Source organism: Aspergillus lentulus, assembly GCF_001445615.1.
Source record: "Aspergillus lentulus DNA, contig: Alt12, strain: IFM 54703, whole genome shotgun sequence".
In the NCBI taxonomy this organism is placed as follows: Eukaryota; Fungi; Ascomycota; class Eurotiomycetes; order Eurotiales; family Aspergillaceae; genus Aspergillus; species Aspergillus lentulus.
Genome location: NW_028322115.1, coordinates 1,774,721 through 1,790,717, shown reverse-complemented (window position 1 = coordinate 1,790,717; position 15,997 = coordinate 1,774,721). Strand labels below are relative to the sequence as shown.

Sequence of the window (15,997 nt, the reverse complement as noted above, 5' to 3'; positions counted from 1 at the left end):
ACATGTCCGACAGACACAGAAGCGAACCACCTCAATCACTAGCGGATGAGCAGAATCCAAAGTCACTGAGACGCACGGCAAAAGCCAATGATGAGCAGGAGAAAGATAATCGAAATGGCCCTCGTCATGTTCGTCGAGGATTCCTATCCTTTCTGTGCTTCGTCCCAGCAATCGAAGACCCACGACAATACCCCGCGGGACGCAAGTGGTTCATGACGGCCATAGTGGCAGGGGGAGGACTGGTCGTCCCTCTGAGCAGTGGTGTCTTGTTCCGTAGGTCCTCTCTAACTACCACTGCTGACGGAACTGCTATTGATATCAACGACAGCCTGCCTCATCATGATCGCCGAGGATCTTCACACGACCGTCTCCGTGGTGAACCTGTCCATCGCCTTTGGCTCTCTCTCCGTCGCCATCACACCCCTCTGGTGGTCCCACCTGGCAGAGCTCTACGGCCGACGACTAGTCTACCTCCTCTCCTTCTTCTTCCTCGGCCTCTTCAGCATCCTAGCTGCGATCAGCCCGAACATCGGCATGTTCATCGCAATGCGCCTCCTCACCGGCGCCGCCAGCGCATCCCTCCAGGCCGTCAGCGCCGGTATCATCTCCGATATGTTCGACGCACAAGAACGAGGCAAAGCGATGGGTGCGTTTATGCTCGGCCCGATGCTCGGGCCCATGTTCGCGCCCATCATCGGCGGCGCCCTGGTCACCCGGTGGAGCTGGCGCAGCACGCAGTGGTTCATGGTGATCTATGGGTGGGCTGTGTTTTTCACCATGGTATTCTTCATGCCGGAGACGGCGACGAATCTCGAAGAGAATCAGCGGAACGAGCGAGCTACGTCGACAAGAGCGACGAGAGTTGTAAATCTCTTGCTGAAACCCGTCCAGGCAGCTACCTTGCTGCGGTACCCGCCCATCCTCATTACCGTGTATTACACCAGCATCGTCTTTGCAACGTACTACCTCATCTGCGTCTCGATCGAAGATACCTTCGCCCTGCCGCCGTACTCGTGGAGCTCGGTCATTGTCGGTGTGGCGTATATCCCCGCCGGGCTGGGCCTGCTGTCTGGCGCGATCATCGGCGGCCGCTGGCAGGATTATATCATGAAACGGACAGCGCGGGAAGAGGGGCGCTTTGACGATGAGGGCAATCTCGTCTTACACCCTGTTGACCGGCTCGGCGAGAACTGCCTGCTGGCGGGTATGCTCTTCCCGGGGGCATTGTTGTGGTGGGGGTGGACGGCGGACAAGCATGAATTCTGGCTGGTGCCGGTAAGTACGTCTTGCATTAGGTAACTGGCAAAGCTAACAATATAGTTGATTGCTAACTTCTTCTATGGCTTTGCGGGAATGATCCTCAACAATGTGACCATGACAATGCTGACCGAGTTCACGCCGAAGAGGTCGACCATGGGCGTTGCGGTGAACAATCTCATGCGGAACAGTCTGTCCTGTGTGAGTGCGGTGATTGCGCAGCCTCTGTTCGATGCTATCGGTACTGGCTGGGCCTTTACAGTAGTCTGTCTCTTCTGTCTGCTCAGTGGGATACCTCTGATTCTGTTGCGGATCAAGCGGGACGAGTGGAGTGCGAGGATGAGGGTGGCTCTGGGGGATGTGCAGTAGTGATACCTCGAGACATGTTTGGTTATCAAGTGTACGAGAGTAGAAATCGAGATACAATAGAACTACAAACTTCTGATGTTATATCTCCGTCAACGGAAAGCAATCTGAACAGCCTGCAGAATAACCTGCAACAGAGCCAGCAGCGTACCAAGCGCTCCGAAGACAATGACAGCCCAGAACGTTAGCCAGTGAGCGGAATCTCTATTATCACGCCAGAGCTGGACCCATTTACGGGGCGTGGCCCGCGCTAGATGATCCTGTAGCACCGATAGACGATACCGAAGGACCGGAAAGTCTCTGGGAAGATAGTATTCTGCAGTCTCCAAGGGCACTAACCCGTGACAAGACCGCTTCCCACAGAGAATCGGAAGAAGCGGATCAGCCACTGCCCTTGGGACATCACGGAAGGGATCAAGAGATCGAAACAAGGCGCGTGTCCTCTTCGTCTGTCCGAACAAGAGACGATATGACAGTAGAATCTCGTTAAGCAAACAGCCAACCTCGCTTTCAGTTGCCCATTGACAATGAAACCTATTCGTGGTGGCGCACGCCTGCAAGACTGTTCGTTTGCCTGTCCCTGAAGAATGCGAAGGGCAAGACAAGATAAATGAAGGAAAGCGAAACAGAAACAGTTCCTTAGTGGCAGGGTTATACTCCAGGTGGCACGCCAGCGTGTCGACCCACTTCAACCGAACACCAGCAATGGAAGTAAGAAAGTGTGCATTGAAGCATTTCGCGTTGACCTCGACCTTTCGCTGGAATGCCTCTCGGCTGGCCTCATCGTCGCTTAAACAGAGGTTTTTGGACGGCAGGAGGACCCCGAAGCCCATGAGCAACTCGCTGAGAGGCATTCGCGTACAACTGGCTACCTCTATCTTCAAACACATATATGCGTCGCCCCTGTAGCCGCCTTGCTCGTCATGGATCTCGAAATGCATATGATCGATGCGCTGGGGTTTATAGAGCATCGTTTGCCAGCTCACGATACAGAGAACCAGATACAAAGCCGAGATATGATTGTTATTGTCGTGACTAAGTTCCCTCATGATACCGTCTTTGCAGAGCAGTGTCATCACCTCGTCGAAAGTGATTGACTCCATTGTGACGAGATACTTAGCAATCTTGAAGAAGGCACATTCAAACTGTTTGAGCTGTTGTGTATGGCCATCCTTTATCTCCTGGCAATCTAATACGTCGAAGAACTCCGATGGCATTTGCTGTAGTTGCCATGCAAGCCAAGAACTGTACCACAATTGACATTTGGACTGGTGCGATGATTGCTGTGCCGAAAGGAGGCCGTATTTTCCATGATGAAAAGCCAGCTGAGTCTGGGTCACTGTTTCTATTCAGAGATATGCACCTATACAGATTTGAGTGTATTCATACTTACCAAAAAGGGTTGATTGTTGAAGGTTCTTCTGGAGATGAGACTTCCTCTGAAACCTCACCATGATTTCACAAGAGGCAATCTGTTGTGACTTCTTTGCTGAGGTTTGTACTCAGCACATTCTGGATATATAGAAATGGTAAAGCCATCCTAAAAACAAAAAGAGAAAAGCAATATAAAGACCGCTTTTCCCTCTGTTTCAGGTCAATCGCAAGCCGTGCCCCTTATATGCACGTTCTTCCACATGCACTGCTTGCCGCTGGGAATGCGGTTCAGCAAGGTCCTGAGGTTGTCCTAGATACCGAGACCCCTACTGAAACGCAGCCAGCTTGCAGCTAAATTTAGTGAAATAGCCTAGACAACATTCAGCGGTTCCGTCCTTTCCAGTGAAAAGGACTGTACATGCAATCGAGCCAATGGAGACCACCTTATTTTGGTAAAGCAGATGCATCAATCTGATGGTCCATAAGATTAGGAGAGCTTAGTCTCATGTAGCAACAAGGATATATTCCAAGTTTCCAACACAGCTAGTAGGATCGCTTCAAAAGCCGCCGTGGCGGGGAATTTGGGCTGACGCCGCCAGTAATAAAGCCGCGATAAGCTCGACCATGCCTCTAAATTTAATCGAACGCAAGCTCATCCAATGGCTTTTCATATGCTTTCATTCAGCGGCAGTATCCCTGTCATACCCCACTGGGCCGCCTTTATCACCCACATGAGAAGAGAGATGGGTTAGCGGGGCGGTTGCTGTTGAGGTCCTCAATTATCCCCTCAAATTTCACAGACATATTCAAGTACTGCTTTTTCTCAAGACAATCGAGTGAGAATGTTCCAACTACCACTCAAGGACCAACAGTCCCCTCTCTGGCAGAAGGCCCTCGAGAACTTCCGCGAAGAGCTTGCCGGAGATGATGACCTTGCAATGATCCTGGGGACAAAGGGTGTTGAAGAAGTGCTTCAAGATGCAAAATTGCTACAGCCTGTTGGATCTGCAGGGAGGAAAGCGTTGGAATCCGTCAATAGACTGAAGCCGATGATCAAATTTGTTAATGATTTCTCCGCCGTGCTGGCAGTAACCTTCGGTGCCGACACTATGATGACAGCTGTGGTCTGGGGCAGTATCCGAATGATACTGACCGTGCGTTGCCTTATGATCTGGTTATATTCCCCGTTTGGATTCTGATTACATCGACGCAGCTTGCCTCTTCTACCGGCAACACGCTTCAGGAAGTGTGCGACATGCTTGAGGAGCTTAGTCTGACCTTGCCCCGTTTTCGGACATATGAGCGGACGCTCCCAATGAGTCAAGAATTGGAGGACTCGCTGCTAGCGGTCTATACGGAGGTCATCTGCTTCTACGCCCGAGCGATTCACTTCTTCCGCGGCCACAAGCACGGTAGGTGATCTCAGCACTCAGGCACATCAGACACCTTCTTCCGGTTGCTGATTTCTCGAGTTCATGTTGTCCGAAACTCCTGGCCAGAGCTGCCTGGGGATTTTAACAGGACGATCCAACGGATACGACGGCTTTCCTCTACCGTTGAGAGCGAGGTCGAGCTCACGCGCATGCGCCGCGATAATGAGAAATATCACGAGGTCCTTGAACTCATGTCGAATATACGCGCCCAGCCACCTGCATATGAGAAGCAAAAATACTACTACCTTCCCTTCAGCGAAAACCCCCGATTCTGGGGTCGCGAGGACATCCTTTCCCAGATTCAGAGCTCGCTGGAAGTGGAAGGAAAAACCACATTACGGTCGTTTGTGCTCCATGGGATGGGCGGGGTGGGAAAAACCCAGATCGCTCTAAGGTACGCAAATGATTCGCGTACCAAGTACGACGCAATATTCTGGCTAGCTGCAGACAATCCTGTTACGGTTGGACAAAGTTACCGAGAGATCTCGAAATGCCTTGGGCTGACTAAAGCTGATATGCAAACGGACGACAATGCAGTAATGCTGGGGGTGAAAGAGTGGCTCGCGGGCACGAGTAAGCCTGCGTAAAGTCACTTGGTATGGTTCAATCTGACACTGTCCTAGGTTGTAAATGGCTATTGGTCTTAGATAATGCCGACGACCTGGAACTGGCGAAGCATGCTTGGCCGAGAAGCTCGTCGGGCTCCATCCTGGTAACAAGTCGTGACTCAAATGCGGCCTTTGCCCTTGCTTTGGATGGTTGTCTGGTCACGCCTTTCGACGTTGAAACTGGTTCGGCCGCACTGCTGAACTTCCTCGGTGCTGACCAGACATCCAATTCCAATCAAGAGGAAGCAAGAGCGATTACTGCTGCCCTCGGCGGGTTACCTCTTGCACTGAATCAAATAGGGGGCTTCATGGTCCACCGAAAAGTTGCCCTGCACAAATTCCTAGCATTGTACGAAAGAAACGCAGCGAGTATTGACAGCAAAGGCGCGAGAAATATGGACTATAGTCACACCCTGGCAACAGTGTGGGAAATGTCCCTGGAGAAGCTTTCTGGGAATGCAAAGGCCCTTCACATGTTGCTGTCCTTCCTCGATCCCGACTGCGTACAAGAGTCTTTACTGAGAGAAGAGTCGGGCAGTACAGAAAATCCCGAGCTCGAATTCCTACAGGATGAGATGGAGTAAGCTTTCGTGTATAATGTCGGAGGGCACACCACTGACAGACGCACAGGATTCTCGACGCAGAAGAGCTTTTGCTCCAAGCCGGGCTTGTTCAGAAGTACGAGGAGAATGAAGTGCTTTCTATTCATCGACTTGTCCAGACTGCTGTCATCAGACGAATGAGTGATAAGGAACGGCAGGCTTACTTTAGCGCAGTCATCGACCTTCTTTTCTCTACTTTCCCTGATACATACAGTGCCGACCTTGGTCATCAGGTCGCTTCATGGTCACGATGCGAGAGAAGCCTTCCTCACCTGCACCATCTTGTGAAGCAAAACAGAATGTTCAAGGTTTACGAGGGGAACAACCAGAAGTTTGCGGAACTCCTCTTGCGTTGCGGCTGGCGAGTAACCTCAGTAGAAAGGTGAGGCATTGGCTAACTATCGCAGGTATCTTTATGAGCGGGAGAACTACAGCATTGTGCGAAGCTACATAGAAGCAGCTATGGGCGTATTCTCCGATCGCAGCACACTAGCATATGCAAGCGCAGTCGAGTTGCAAGGCCTCATCGAGCTCGATCTCGGCCACCCACAGCTCGCTCTAGAATCTTTTCAACAAGCATACAACTGCCGCGGTGCGCTACTTCCAGCCAACAATTCATTCTTGGCAGCCAGATTCGTCGAGATTGGCCTCGCTTACACGGAGATTGGAGACCTAGAAAAGGCACACGAACACCTCCAGCGATCCATCGATATCCGTTTGGAAGCCAAGAGCGATAGAATAGGAAACTCGTATAGCAACATGGCCAGCCTACTACTACGCATGGGAAAGCCCGATAGCGCAGAGGAGATGCTAAAAAGATGTCCCTCCCTGAAGGATTTCACCGACGATACTTTTCTCAAAACCGGCAACCCTCGGTTCTCTGGGTGAGTTTCGAATATCTCTCCGTAGTATGTTCTTGAACTAATGCGGGGCAGGGATATGGTATTGCTCGCCCGTATAAGAATGGCACAGGGCTTACACGACGATGCCCTTCGGCTTGCATCTAAAGCTCTGACGTTTCGAAGAGAGTGCTTGGGTGAGCGTCTGAAAGTCTGCGACTCCCTGTACCAGGTTGCAGATATCTTGCAATATCAAGGAAGCTCGTCTTCAGCACTGTGAGTTCCCAACGGAATAATTAACCTTGTTCCTTATTTTGCTAACTACATACAGTCAACTACTCGTAGAATGTGCCAAGATATCTGAAGCTCTTCCAGAATCCGAAGGCCAGAGGCACCTAGCCCGAGCACTTTTCAAGATATCCAAGGTGCTCGAGTCGCAGGGGTGTATTCAAGAGAGTGCTGAGTATATGGAACACGCTGTCAGCGTGAAGGACAATATTTCCAAGAGAGAAGGATGTGCATCCGACTTCGCGGCTCTCGTCCCATGGATGCTCTGGTAATGTTCCTTTAGCCTGCAGCTTATACAATCTATTACAAAAATAGATGGTTGGAATGCTCCAATCCAATGATGTAACTGATAGACAATGGCCATAGTTCGAGAGTGCCAACAACTGTCGATGAACGCAATACAGCCGGAGGCCTATAGATATTGGAAGGAGTAGCATGTTTCCACCAAAAAACATCTTCAATTTACTGGTATACCATTAGTTAAGGTAATGAAAAGCGTCAGGCTTTCTAAGCTGCTCAACTATTTTAAGAAGACAAATTCCTAGGTACAATATATTTTCTATCTTATACTGTATGCGACTTAGCGAGCGTACAGTACTCTCACGTGGTCATTGCGGGGTGACAATCATAACAAATTAGTGTCTCCTCATCCTCACTTCTTTCGAGAAGCTCCCATCCATCCCCAATCAACCTTGCGCAATCGGCTGATCAGAATTAGAAAGATTCTCAAAGCCATAACAATGCGTATGCCCGAGGTATTTCAGCTTTCGGTAGCGGCCGCCTTTAAAGGCCTCAGCAGCAAAGAGAAGCTCTACGCCCACCACACGGCCAGGTAAGAGGCCCTAAACATTGACGTTTAACAGCCACACTGACAGTTAGACAGAGCCGCATGGCATGGGACAAGAATCATTCTTCGACAAGTGTCCCCGGAAGCAAACGATATTTTTGATTTCATTATGGCCCTTTATCACAGCTGTGATGGTCAATGGGAACAGCTAGCGGGAAGAGCGCAAGTGGATATGGCTGAAGTGGAGAAGTTCCTTGATTATGCTGCGGTTTTTCTCTCTAATATTGGCAATTATTTTGTGAGTACCTACGCACTTATGTTTCATGCATTTCATAATTTGATTATGCTGTAGGGCTCTGGGGATCAAAAGTTCCACCCTGATATTTCACCCGATGACCTGGAGAAGCTTGCGAACTGTGATCCTACCATAGCGCAAACTTTTGCAAAAGTCCGAGATGCGTTGTTTCGACCATTGCCGGATAGTCTGGGTGTCCCGAGCGACACCTCCCAAAGCACGTACTATCTTGGAGATGAGACCCTTAAGGATATGGAAGAGGTCTCCGCCATATCCAAGTTCATGGAATCATCAAGAATCTTTCCCGAGAATACTAGATTGAGGAAGAGCGTCACCGCGGAAGGTGAAATTACCCTCCGGACGTATGATATCATGCAAGCCTCAGTAGAAGAAGATGAAGCCACTCTTCAGGAACCGGATGACCATTCTCCGAATGGCACAAGAATTCGCTTGGTTCGGGGTGACCACAAAGAAGAACTCAAGAAGATCAATCAGAACCTGGAAGAAGCTATAAAATACACAGCCAATTGGCAACAGCAGGAACTGCTGGCAGGCATTGCAGAGAGCTTTTCTTCTGGGGACCTCAATGCATACAGGAAAGCACAAAGGGTCTGGGTCAAGGACAAGGCCCCAGAGGTAGAGACTGTTTTTGGATTCGTCGAGCCGTACAGAGATCCCCTTGGCGTTCGTGCTGAGTTCGAGGGGATCGTCGGAATAGCAGATTCAGAAAGAACAAAGGTGCTCCGCAGGCTCGCTGAAATCGCCTCTGACATTATTCCTCAGCTACCTTGGGCGCAAGGGTACGAGGAGAATAACGGCAAAGGCCCATTCGAGAAGGAGCTTTTTGATATTCCTGATTTTGCCAGCGTTCAAAGTGAGTTGCATCGTAGGGCTTTCCCCAAATCATAGGGAACTAACGAGACCGTAGTTCTGGCTTACTGCTCGAGCCTGGTTTTTCCAGGGATCAATCTCCCAAATGTAAGTGATCGGCCTGCATAAGAGATACTGTCTTCCATTAACTTCCAATCAATAGTACAATGACATCAGACAAGAAGATGGTTTCAAAAACATCATCTTTGCTAACCGCATGATAGCGGAGAGTAAACGAGCCAGAGGCACCCACATGATCCATGAATCGGAGCGCAAAGTTTTCCAGGAGCACCGTTTTACAGCATACTACATTTGGGTAGTTCTTCATGAGATACTGGGCCATGGCACTAGCAAGCTCCTTCAAGAGCACTCCCAGGGGTATTTCAACTTTGACAGAGAGCACCCGCCATTGAACCCACTCACTGGAAAACCAATTGACAGTTGGTACGGTCCAGGGGAAACCTGGACAGGAGTTTTTGCAGATTTATCAACAACTGTGGACGAGTGTCGCGCTGAACTTGTCGGTGCTTACCTGATTGACGTTCCTGAGATTCTGGAGCTCTTCGGATGCACTGCAGACAGCGAGATTAAACCTGCTGATGGTAAGAGTCCGCTAAGTGCGTTGGATTTGACCTGACTTTTCTGTGATCAAGTGGTCTATAATCTTTACCAGCAACTAGGAGTTGATGGACTGCGAGCGCTCGAGAATTACAACCCATCCACCAAGGTAGGTGCAACTATCTGAAGACAAACAGCTGAAGCTAACACTGTCCTAGAAATGGAGTCAAGCACACAGCAGAGTAAGTAGCATCAGGCACAGAAGCGCAGAAGCGTAGAAGCAAACATCTCTAACGACTTCAGGCACATTTTGGAATGCTCCAACATATGCTTCGTGACAGCAGCGGCCTCTACAAAATCATTCATGATAAAGAGAGCCAGAATTTGACAGTTCAAGTCGATCGATCTCGTCTTCAGGAAGGCAAAGCTTCCCTTGGCCGGATGCTTCTCCGCTTGCATGTCTACCGCTGCACAGCGGATATACGTAGCTGCCGTGAATTCTATGAAGATCTGACTACAGTCAATGAAGAGGCTTTGGGATGGAGGGAAGTGGTACTCATGAAGAAAGACCCACCATTGGCATTTTGCCATGCAAATACATTTCTAGATGGAGACAGCGTCGTCGTGAAGGAGTATGAACCTACTGTTAGTGGGCTCATCCAAAGCTGGGCTGAGAGGGATGTCTAACGTCTTGCTATCATGCGCGTCTATACAAGTTATAACCAGAGGACTATCGCTAGCCAGGCTGTCCAGGCTCCAGGATGGCGATTATAGTATACGAGAAGGTCTAGACAGGTAACCAAGCTGGTATCCGCAGAAGGGCATCACAGCCAGCCCGCCTAATATATACCACATGACGGGTATACCGTTCATAGTCGCAGTGCGCAAAGGTTAGTCGGTCCTTTGGGTAATTGTATGAATTCCAGATCCGCTGCTGCAGTAGCACCACTCCAGTATAGCGCCGTAATGGCGTAGCGCCATGCCAGGACCGTGTCAGAATACAGCCCTCGAGGACACGAGCCTGCGCAACACAAACGGTTCGATGCCGCTGCTTCGCCCTTATGCAGGGGCGTGGATGGAACAATACGAGTCAAGTGCAGGAGAGTCGTGTGTGCGGGGTCAAGTACTAGAGGCGCTTGTAAAGGTCGTGGAATGCCGTTTCAGCAGGGGGGCCTGTTGTGGAATGCTGTTGCTGTTTCAGCCAAGGGGCCTTTCCTTGAGGTTGGCTTGCAAACCTAGTAGGAAAAAGGGGCTTGGTTTAAGTCGATGTACATCTTATTGGATATGGGGTAAGCCCAGACCATAACGAACCTTTTCCCGCTGAGGCGTTTTGACAAGGATCCATATCTGGCAATTTTTAGCAGAGTCTAGATATAATTAGTATTGCCGATTGTATATACGGAGTACTCCGAACTGATGGCGCAATCCTACCGAGGCGGACTACTTCCGATTTTCTTTTTGCGGCGCAGGCAACTTGCAGCATCGTTTACCACTCAAAAGCCTCGCGCTGTATATAAGGGCCCCACACATGTCAGCCTAGTCATTCCAGACAATCTTCTTATAAAATGGCCAACCCAGCGTCAGTTTTTCTTCCGTCTGTCAGATCACAAACTGAGTTACCTAGAGCACATACCTAGCGAGGCGATGAAGCATGCGCGACAACGGTGCCAACGCCGACTCCGCGAACAGTCCCAGCACTCCTTTGAAGAGCCCCAGACCCTCATCCAACCCTCTCCAAGATCACGTCCTACCCTCGGTCGAGTTCACTTTCTCCTGCAGCCCCTCATCTGCAGGTAGATTGACCCCGGTATCCTCCGTAGATGACCCGCTCGACCACCAGGTCGAACGACGCTCCCTCACACCCAACACCCAGTCCCTCTTTCAGAACTTGCGCCTGAGCGAAGCCATGAGACAGCCAAATAATAGTTCCCAGACTGATCCCAGTAGTCGCCCGAGAGAATCTGGGTTGACCCCTAACTCCCATCATACAACCTACAGGGACCTCTACAATGCCACTCCTAGCCCAGGAGGTGCTCCTTCCACGGAGCCGATCCAACGGCGGCCACAGACGCCATCGTCTCCGCTGGGCTCTGTGAGCTCTCACTCGGGGGATACGGCAGCCGAGGATTCAGATCGCGACAACGATCCTGAGTCTGACGAGGAGTCTCAGCAGAACAATAACAGTGATGACGATGACAATGACGAAGATTACCTCTACAATATCCGCCAGGAGGAACTTCCCCAGGTGCCGATCTACGACATTCGGCTCCAGAATGCACTACGGAATGTGAGAGGCGAGCTCGCAGACCTCGCGCAAGTTATGAGTCGGCGCGAGCTGGCACAAGACCCTACGACCGCCTTTCACGAACTGTATAAACAGACGCTCGAGGCGAGCAGGTTCACCTATCCCGCGACGCGGACTGTTGGATTTATCGGTGACTCGGGAATGGGTAAGCTTGCTGGGTTCAGGGTGCGAGGAGACGAAGGGCTAATTGAACACTCAGGAAAAAGTAGTCTTATCAATTCCATCCTCGACCAAGAGGGTCTGGCTCGGTCGGTGAGTTCAAAGATCCGAATTTGTTTTCGGCTCCCGTGAATGATCTCAAGTACTCATTGAAATCCCTTCAGAGCGGAGACGGAGCTGCTTGCACCACAGTGGTCACAGAGTTCCGGAGCGTGAACGAGGAGCATCCGCACAACTATACCATAGAGGCAGATTTCATGAATAATGCCGAGATCCGAGAGCTTCTTGAGGAGCTGCTGGCAAACGTCAGGAAATACTACACGGACGCCTACCGGGAAGTTCGTGATGCAACAGAACAGGAGGACATCAAGGTGGCTGCCAGGAGAGCCTGGGACACATTGCTCTCTCTTTTTCCCAACCAGCCGGCGCTTGATCTTGACTTCCTTTCTAGGGACGGAGAGGATGCGGTAGAATCTATTGTGACAACATTGGAAGAGTGGGCAATGGCTGGGTTGGACCACCGCCCTGGCGGACGCGACAGTCTTCGGTATTCCGCTGTAGCTCGCCACGCTGATGAATGTATGGAGCAGCTGGATAACCTTATGGCTGATGCAAGGGAGGGTGATAGGCCGGCTCTATGGCCTTTTGTCAAGTTGATCAGGTTGAGAGGATCCAGTCTGCAGGCTCTCTTTTGATTCGTGTCTAACGGAGACTAGGGTTTATTTGCGATCGCCGATTCTGCGCACTGGCTTAGTGCTGGCTGACCTCCCTGGTAAGGCATTCTGGCTCTGTACTTTTTGACCAGTGAGTAATTGACATACGTCCAGGCTTTCGTGATCTGAACTATGCCCGAGAACGGGCAACTGAAAGGTACCTTCGCCACAGTTGCGACGAGGTGTTCATTGTTAGTACGATCATTCGTTGTACGACAGACCAGTCGATTGGTGATATCATTCGCCGATGCGCACAAGGCCAACCGATACGGATCGTTTGTACTCGTTCAGAGGCAGGCTTCCTCTTCCCCAACCCGATGGGTACCGGAGCTAACGAGACAATCCCAGGATGTGGATGCTAGAGAGACAGCACGGACATGCTCTGCGGGTGACGCCAGACGTATCCTCGACCTTGACAGCCGAATTCAGACCCTCGCACGAAGAATCAGGCAGATGCGGTCTCGTAGACGACAAGGCAGCGGAAGTGGAAGTCAAAATCTTGCTGCGGAGGAACTCGCCCTTAGGTAAGTTTGTCCGATCAATTGCGGTTAGGACGTATCATGACCAGACATTACCAACAGCGATGAGAAAGAGACACTGGAATTCGAGTAGGTGGCCCTTTTGCCTGCTGCACGGATTGGATATTTGTGCTGACTGAATGCTGGTCAGGCTGAAGCGGTTCCTCATTCTAAGACGGAATAGGGGCGTAACCGAGTCTTTATCGCGTGCCTGGAGCAATCAAGCCCGGGTATTCTGCGTGAGCAATAAACTTTACGCAGACCACCGTGCAAACGATCCCGAGCAAGCCAACGGATACCTCGAGCTCAGTGGTATCACGGAGCTTCGTCGCTATTGCCAGTCTGTTCCCGCAGATGCACAGCTTCGTGCAACGGAATCTTTTCTGCAAAATCAAGTGCCCGCACTTCTAGGTTCCCTAACTCAATGGGCGTTGGCGGGTTCTGATGCCGTTACTGCAGGCCGGGCTGAAGTTTTGCGCGATGCCTTGAACGAAGCCGAACAGACTCTTCAACGGGTACGGTGACTTGTCTTATCGGGCAACCGGTTCCTTCTTTATACTTTCAAGATTGGAAGTGCTTTGGCAGCTTGGAAGTGATGGTCAAGGGTGCACAATCGCTGACGTCTTCTACATCTTCTAGAGCATTGCCTCTCCTCGGTCAGGAGTCCGGCTTGCGCAGAGCAGTCTAGAGCGACAATTTAGTGATTCGATTATACAAACCATACGTGCGCCCAGAACCTCACTTTAGCATTCGAGAGACATCATAGTAACCCCGGCGCAGGCAACTCCCGGAACAATTGGAGAGATCATGCAGTCGATGCGAGCAGGGAATGGGCAACCGTAAGTCAAACAGGCAAGTGAAATGGCACAAAGATTTGTACCTGATGGAGGTTTCACAGTGGCACCATTCGACCTACGCCGCTTGGTGTCGCAACTACGGGACACACCAAACGCCGAAGCAATCATATCGCTGCTGGAATGAAGAAATCCTCGGTCCGGGAAGTGATCAACTATCCATCAGATGGGATACCATGCTTGGTTGGCTTGAAGAGAAAAGAGATGAACTTGACGAAGAAGTGTCTGATATATTTCAGCACATCTGCGATTCGATTGAAGGTAGGAATTCCACCTCTCAGCTAGCGTCAATAGAAGACGACAAACCCAAGATTTGTCTGGCTGACTATGCTTGTTAGAACACCACGACATAGCACCGGACAGCCTGGGTAATTTGCTCTTGAACATGGAAACGCGGCAAAGATGTATAGTAGACGCCATCCATAGCTCCTTGGATGACCTGCTTTACGCAACTGAGTATTTTGTCCACGGCTTCTATTCGGCACAGAGGATGACTGACCTGCTATCAGAAAAATCAAGGCCGACGCAATAGGCGGACACGCTAGCTCCTATATTGCGGGCGTCATGCGTCCGGTGTATAACACCTGTAGGGAGCAATATGGTACGATACCGAGAACTCTACTTTCGCACATTACTCTCAAACACGTCCTTTTTCACTAACCACAGACTGCGAACCGCAGGAACGGGCAGCGACTCCAGACGCAAGCAAACCATGAACCGACATCTCTCATCCTCACCTTTATTTTTAGAGTTGGCCAACAGCCTGACTGGTGACTATCGTGAACTTATTGAGAGGACTTTTAATCAGCTCGATCGAAAGCTTCACGAGGAGCTCTCGAATATTTCAAGGGATGTGCGGGCTTCGGTCACGGTAGAGGGCGAGACATCTGAGGCCGGGCAAGATCCCCGACATGCAGAAGAATTAAAGCGGAGGGTGGGAGTAATCCAGGACGCGTTGGTTCATGCGCAAACGATTGTGAGAGAGGTTCGGCAGTGATGATATAGTCAGAGTGAATTGCATTTCATTATTTCTTTCCGCGTAATAGGGCAAGGTGTTGCAGTTAGGAGGGGTGTCTCTGGTAATGTTCAACTATTAAGGTGTACCCAATGCCTTCCATGTCATTCATGTGTTCCATAAGCACAGCAAAACATAACACTTCAACTAGGGATTGGTACAAGCTGGTCGCCAACATGCATCGCGAATTCGACCGACTTCAAAATGCCGGCGTCACGGCTGATACACCATGTCAGGACCACAGCTTGGAATTAGTGGTTCACTGCTGAAGTGCAATGTAGCGAAAGAAACTGCCCACAGCCTCCTTGCCGGACTGAAGAGGCTCCTCGACTCCGAGAGCGGCATAGCTTCATCTCTGATACGCCAGTGGATTCGTTCATGGTACGGCCTAATGAGAATGCTTTCTGCGTTTGAAAGCGTCAGTACTCAACACAATCAGTTTTGCCTCCCAGTGTACTCTGCAGGCAACCTTCTCAACTCCGTCGACGATCCCGTGCACTGCGAGACTAATGAAAAAGGGAATCCGCAAAGCTTATGGCTGGCCGGCATCTGGAGAATGATGCGCTAATGCAGCAGCCAGAATCAACTTCTCGTTATTCGCTCTTGCTCTTACTTCAAGATCATCTCGAAGGATACAGGATAAATGCTTTGTTTTATTGAAACCTGTCTGACTCCCAGTCATGGCTCCAACTTTCCCTGAATACCCACATGTCTGAGGGCAGAAACCTCTCCAGTCATTCTGTGAAAACAGGTCCTCCAATTGTCGTCTATAGTGTTATTGTGTGGAGTGCCGAGGTGAAGTTAGATGCTAGTGATAGCTTGATGTGATACGTGAAGTTCAGCTCGGGCCATAAGGTCAATGTGCGCAGCGATGCCTGTGCGTCAGCGCATTGTTGAATTGTTTTAATAACAACAGAGCTAGGAAAACATTGCTTAACCTGCCGGTAGCTACTGGACAAGGCAAGGAACAATGAACCTGTCGTGACTAGTGCTTGGAACTTCAAGCTCTATGAGATGCGGGTTTAAGAGTTTCTTCAAACAAACCTGAGACACGCATGTGAGTGTGCGGGACTGAAACAAAAGCCAGTGATAGACTAAGCATTCCAGGTAATTCTTCAGGACTGTAAGGCCTCAATAATGCTTGCGCAAAGCAAAG

General features: G+C 50.3%; 3 protein-coding genes across 3 annotated transcripts; 2 read left to right on the top strand and 1 right to left on the bottom strand.

Moving 5' to 3' along the window:
- Positions 1–2: 2 nt before the first annotated feature.
- Positions 3–1,626, top strand: ALT_6513 (MFS transporter; the record flags this gene model as incomplete). The annotated part of the gene is made up of 3 exons (XM_033562815.2): positions 3–273; positions 329–1,275; positions 1,321–1,626. 3 exons carry the CDS (start codon positions 3–5, stop codon positions 1,624–1,626), a joined length of 1,524 nt encoding a protein of 507 aa, XP_033418706.2.
- An 89-nt stretch (positions 1,627–1,715) lies between these two features.
- Positions 1,716–2,726, bottom strand: ALT_6512 (uncharacterized protein; the record flags this gene model as incomplete). Its single annotated transcript, XM_089600084.1, has 1 exon — positions 1,716–2,726. The coding sequence occupies one exon, from the start codon at positions 2,724–2,726 to the stop codon at positions 1,716–1,718; it is 1,011 nt and encodes a 336-aa protein (XP_089455546.1).
- An 8,202-nt stretch (positions 2,727–10,928) lies between these two features.
- Positions 10,929–14,823, top strand: ALT_6511 (uncharacterized protein; the record flags this gene model as incomplete). The annotated part of the gene is made up of 14 exons (XM_089600083.1): positions 10,929–11,727; positions 11,782–11,834; positions 11,906–12,402; positions 12,458–12,513; positions 12,569–12,611; positions 12,679–12,978; positions 13,036–13,062; positions 13,124–13,487; positions 13,547–13,654; positions 13,707–13,811; positions 13,871–14,087; positions 14,165–14,282; positions 14,336–14,427; positions 14,507–14,823. The coding sequence occupies 14 exons, from the start codon at positions 10,929–10,931 to the stop codon at positions 14,821–14,823; spliced, it is 3,096 nt and encodes a 1,031-aa protein (XP_089455545.1).
- Positions 14,824–15,997: the final 1,174 nt, after the last annotated feature.